Source organism: Pundamilia nyererei, unplaced genomic scaffold (genome assembly GCF_000239375.1).
Source record: "Pundamilia nyererei isolate P.nyererei 1_Seehausen unplaced genomic scaffold, PunNye1.0 scaffold01282, whole genome shotgun sequence".
Taxonomy (NCBI): domain Eukaryota; kingdom Metazoa; phylum Chordata; class Actinopteri; order Cichliformes; family Cichlidae; genus Pundamilia; species Pundamilia nyererei.
In genome coordinates, this window is record NW_005188683.1 from 5,304 (window position 1) to 10,640 (window position 5,337).

At 42.8% G+C, this 5,337-nt stretch overlaps 1 protein-coding gene across 1 annotated transcript in view; it reads left to right on the forward strand.

Moving 5' to 3' along the window:
• Positions 1-1,774, forward strand: part of LOC102206467 (cytosolic non-specific dipeptidase-like) — a gene marked incomplete at its 5' end in the record, with an annotated part of 4,764 nt that extends 2,990 nt beyond the window's left edge. The window contains 6 exons of the mRNA XM_013908120.1: positions 8-61; positions 156-316; positions 427-591; positions 1,009-1,150; positions 1,335-1,482; positions 1,684-1,774. Of these exons, the coding sequence (XP_013763574.1) occupies positions 8-61; positions 156-316; positions 427-591; positions 1,009-1,150; positions 1,335-1,482; positions 1,684-1,750 (737 nt within the window). The remainder of the gene's footprint in view (positions 1-7; positions 62-155; positions 317-426; positions 592-1,008; positions 1,151-1,334; positions 1,483-1,683) is intronic.
• Between the last annotated feature and the right edge of the window lie 3,563 nt (positions 1,775-5,337).

A 5,337-nucleotide genomic window follows, 5' to 3' on the forward strand; every position in this document is an offset into this window, starting at 1 on the left:
CACTCAGGGGTGTTTGGTGGCTCTGTTCATGAGGCCATGACTGACCTCATCGCACTTATGGGCAAGTGAAGCTGATAATTGTGATTTTTAGTCTCACACACCTTATTTTACACCAGTTTAGAGTTTTAATCATGTGTTTGTGACTTCCTGCACAGGCTCCCTGGTTGACAAAAGGGGTAAGATTTTGGTTCCTGGGATCTATGACAGTGTGGCGCCTCTGACAGCAGAGGAGCAAAAGCTGTACGAGAAGATCGACTTTGACTTGGATGAGTACTGTAAAGATGGCGGGGTTGAACAGCTGCTGCATGACACAAAGGCAAAGAAACTATATATGTTGTTCACATCACTCATTGGTGGAAATGTGCTGTATAATGTGGGGTCATCCACACTTTTTGAACCTATTGTTCATTATTTCTTCCACCATAGGAGCAAATCCTCATGCACCGCTGGAGATATCCTTCTCTTTCCCTTCATGGTATTGAGGGGGCTTTCTCTGAAGCAGGAGCCAAGACGGTTATTCCTCGCAAGGTCATCGGCAAGTTTTCCATCCGCCTTGTGCCTGACATGGACCCCAAAGTTGTGAAGAAGCAGGTAAACAATGTTATAGGTCACAGTGATCGCATATAACACTCACTTAACTTAAATCATCGTTTTATAATTAAGTAGCAGAAGTCACTCTGTATCTCTGCCACTTATTGGTAGTTTGTTGCTCAGATGATTTGCTCAGCCATCCTTATTTTTGTAAGATAAAGTGAATGCAGATGATTTTATTCAGAGAAAAAAACAAAGTCCCAGGTTACGGCATTAAAATACATCTGCAGAAAACCAGGTAAACCAATCAAGCAGACAAGACATAGTGATTTTGTCACAAATGATTGCGTAACAAGGAGGTTTTGTTAGGTTTTACTAAATGAATCTCAGCCTGGACTTGGAAATAGCTAAAGATCAACTTCAATTTATTTCTACATTAAAGCTTCAACAAGTCTAAGTTATTTTTCCCTCTTCAAGGTCATCGATCATCTGCAGAAGAGGTTTGCTGAACTGGGAACCCCCAATAAACTGAAAGTGACAGGGGACAGCGGTGCCAAAGCCTGGGTCTCAGACTTCAACCACCCACACTACATGGCAGGGAGAAAGGCCATAAAGACAGGTACAGGGACATTTTTTTATGCATATTTTTGTGGACATATTTTTAAGCCTTTTTCAGATATTTTCACTGATAGGTTTGTGCCCAGATTTGTTGTACCTATGCAGGGACAGCTAGGATGTTATTATTATTGTCATTATTACATTTTTACTGCTTTTGTTTTCTTTTCCTCCTCGTTGTGCTGTAGTCTTCGGGGTCGAGCCTGATCTGACTCGCGAGGGCGGCAGCATCCCAGTCACCCTGACCTTCCAGGAGGCCACAGGCCGTAATGTCATGCTGCTTCCTATAGGGTCCTCTGATGATGGAGCTCACTCTCAGAATGAAAAGATCAACAGGTTGGTCACAGCTCACACCGTTTCACTTCTTTTGAAATGTGGAACAAGTAGGAACTATTGATAAAATGGATGAAATATTGCAGTAAAAGAAGAGGATCATGTTTGTCATCTCCAGATTATTTCTGTGCTAAAATGTGATCACAGGTAAAGTGAGTTTTTTAATTACAAACTATTATCATGGGTTTATTTCTCCATTTTCAGATCAAACTACATTCAGGGAGTCAAGCTGCTGGGAGCATACTTCCATGAGGTCTCTCTGCTGGAGTGATTTGATGGTTTCTCATAATGACAGGTGTAATATATGCTCATCCTCCATATCAGACCATAAACTTTGTGGATTTACTTTTCACAATGAACGGTTTTATACACCCTGCTGATAATAAACATGTTTTTGTTACTTTATTTGAGTTGTTTTTCTTTTCTTTTCATGATGTAATAGGATTTACTTTTGATACAGTGCACTGCTTACCATCATAACCCACAATAATAGGGTAAAATTTTTGTAAGGTTAATTTAGAAGCTGTCAAATGTGTTTGAGGCATCAGTGACAGCAGCATGACCAAATACTGTTACTGTGTTAGCGTTTTCCACATTACAGCATAACAACCACTTCAATCAGTCTTGCATTCATACTGTAATTTGAGTGTCTCGATAGTTTATGAAGACTTGTGGTTAATAGGGTGGTCCCTTTTGTTCCATGGTTTCAGACATGAGTTGTCTTTATGTTACTTTAGGAAAGATAAATCTGTCATAGTCTGCTGTGGGTGGCTGGAATTTCCATAAGGCTCCTGAACCTATCTGGGATCCGCCCCTGGGCAGGGCCACCACCAAGTCCAGCTCCTGCACACCTGGAGCCAATTGCAGGCAATCAAGCCAGAGGGATTTAAGCCACATGTTGATGTTCATTCACTGCCCGTTTGTCATCAACCCATTTGCTGGATTCATTTTGGCTCGCGCTTTACCTCTGGACTCAGGATACCAAGCAATCATTTTGAAAATCACTCTGTGCCTCACCTGGTTGCCCTCCTGCCACCACACTCCATCTGAAGACCCTGGATCTCAGGTCAGCCTCGCCACGCCACTCGGCTCCCCTGGATTCTCGTCACTCCCATCTCAACACTCTGTGTCCCCTACTGCAATGTGACAGTTCCCTGCTCATATCCATTCTGCATCTTAGGCCCCGTTCCCTCACCCTAGCCACGTTTCCCAGGCCATGCCACGTCAAACTCTGTCTTATTGTTTCTTTTTGTCCTTGCTATGTTTCTAGTGCTTAAGCCTAATAAAATATTGTTAAATCATCTGCTGTCTCTGCTCTGGGTTTCTGCGCCTGAGATCAGTTCAGTACAGTCCCATGACAAAATCTGGGTGAGTTTATATCACAACCTTAGATAATTCCATTTCCTGAGAGCAGGATGAAAATACCACCATGTATTCTGATTGCAGTCCATGATGTTAATCAGAAGGTGTATTGATGCTACATACTGATTTTTACTATATGCTACTTTTTTTTTCTTTTTTCTTTCAAGTGCACAACCCAGCCATGGGGGCTTCCACAAACCAGTGTACTTTTAGTACCAGTCCCAAGCCCAGATAATTGGAGATGGTTGTGTCAGGAAGAGTCTAAAATCTTGGCCAAATCAAAAAATGCAGCTCATAAAGAATGAGATTTCCATACCGGATCGTTTAAGGCCCGGGTTAACAACAATCACCTCTGGTGCTGTTGGCCAGTAGGGTTTCTGTGGAAACTGCTACAGTTGGCCAAAGACAAATAAGGACACAGAAGAAAGAGGGAAGGCATGTTAGGAGACAGTGAGAGAGAAAAGGAATCCTGCCAGGCAGGAGGAATAAAGTTAGACCTCAGATCGGGTTCATTGTACAATGTGACACTAAGGTCCCAAAAAAATCTACCCTGGGCCCTAGTTGTTACGCTTGAGGTCAGGATCTAATGGTAAAATCATGTTTAGTGTTCTTCTGCACAGCAGCCTCCCTCCTTGAACAGGATCCAGTAACAATCACTGTGGCAGACATACAAGAAGAGGTCTCCAGTATGAAGAGTTGGACAGCACCAGGACTGAACATGATTCACGCCTACTGGCTGCACTCTGTGAGTGTCTGGTCGCACAAATAAACCAGCAGTAGATGTGACACATCCAAAATGGCTCACTGAAGGCCGGACAGTCCTGATTCCTAAAGATCCCCATAAGGGACTGGTCCCATCCAACTACCGGTCAATGACCTGCCTCAGTACCATATGGAAGCTCCTGTCTGGCATCATAGCGGCTAAGATGAACAGGCATATGGCTCAATACTTGAGCAGGGCATGGAAAGGAATTGGCAGAAACACCAGCTACTGGTAGAAAGCACAGTAACCGGAGACTGCAAGATCAGGCTCACCAACTTGTGCATCACCTGGATTGACTACAGAAATCCTATGACTCAATGCCCCACACCTGGATCCTGGAATGCCTTGAACTATACAAGATTAACAGGATCCTAAGCGGCTTCATCAGAAATTTGATGGCGTTGTGGTGAACAACAGTCCAACTTCAAACCAATTAATTTAACAAAGAGGTGGTCTGTCCGCACTGCTGTTCCACATAGGCCTGAACCCCCTCAGTGAGATCATTGACAAGACTGGCTAGGGAAACCAACAGAAAGGCGAAATCATCAGCAAATCCTCTACATGAATGACAGCAAGCTGTATTCCAGGAGTGAACGAGACATAAAATAACTGATCCACACCACTAGGATCTACAGCAATGACAATGGAATGTGATTTGGACATTGGAGAAGTGTATTTGGATGGTAACAAAGAGAGGCAAGGTAGTTAGAATTGTGTGAACATGAAGTCTCAAGAAATAAACCTTTTGTTTTATCCAATTGGATGGAAAGCTTCGAGGCTTCATCTGACCGTAGTATCAATATTACCTTCAGACAACAATAAAACTATTTAAATTAAAACATAACAAAAGGCGTTGTGCCTCGACTTTACCTGTACACATCTGTTCACTCCGTCAGCTGTTAAACACCTGTTGCTAATTTAGGAAACACACCCACGTTAACTGGTGCTATACAGTTTGACGTGCCGTGTGACAGCCGCATGTGCAACGTAACATGACGTCATCGCAGTAGTCTGAAACAGCTGCAGGCACAGGTGTGTCTGATGTGTTGAACACCAAACTCGAAACACGAAATTGTTGAGCGGACTAACATCCGCTGTGAGTGTGCTGTAGTTGTTTTCACATCACACAAAACTGTGTGGGAATAATAACAAAGGCTGTAAGAGCATTTATCGAACCCAGTGGTTCCCAAAGTGGAGGGGGCAGAGCAACTGCAGGGGGGCAGTGTGAATCAAAAAAAAAAGAATGCTTGGACACTTCTACCATAATGTACAGGTTTTTGACTGGGCTCCCAAAAGCAAAGTACGGGATGATGTATCGCCAAATATGCTTCCAAACCAGCTTCCTTCCAAGCCAAAGGCTAGAGAACATGATGACGCATATCTTGCCTTTGGCTTCACCTGCACAACGGCGGTGCCAAGGTCGGTATCCCCGACAGAATTTATTTCCCCTGCGTCGGGAGCAGAAGCTGGGCTGTCCAAATCACAGACAAACAGTATCCCACAGTTGTTTATGTTTTTAAACCCATTTTGCATAGAGAGACATTTTTTTGGAAAAATGTATTGACAGCAATGTTGAATATTCTTACAAAATAAAAACAACAAACAACAACAACAAAACAACTATACGTAAAATACACCATAAAATGGTATAATTTTATTGCAACCTGTAATTTATTTCGTTTTTTTGTTTAATTGAAGGTTTGGGGTGTGGAATAAAGTGCAATGGAGTATGA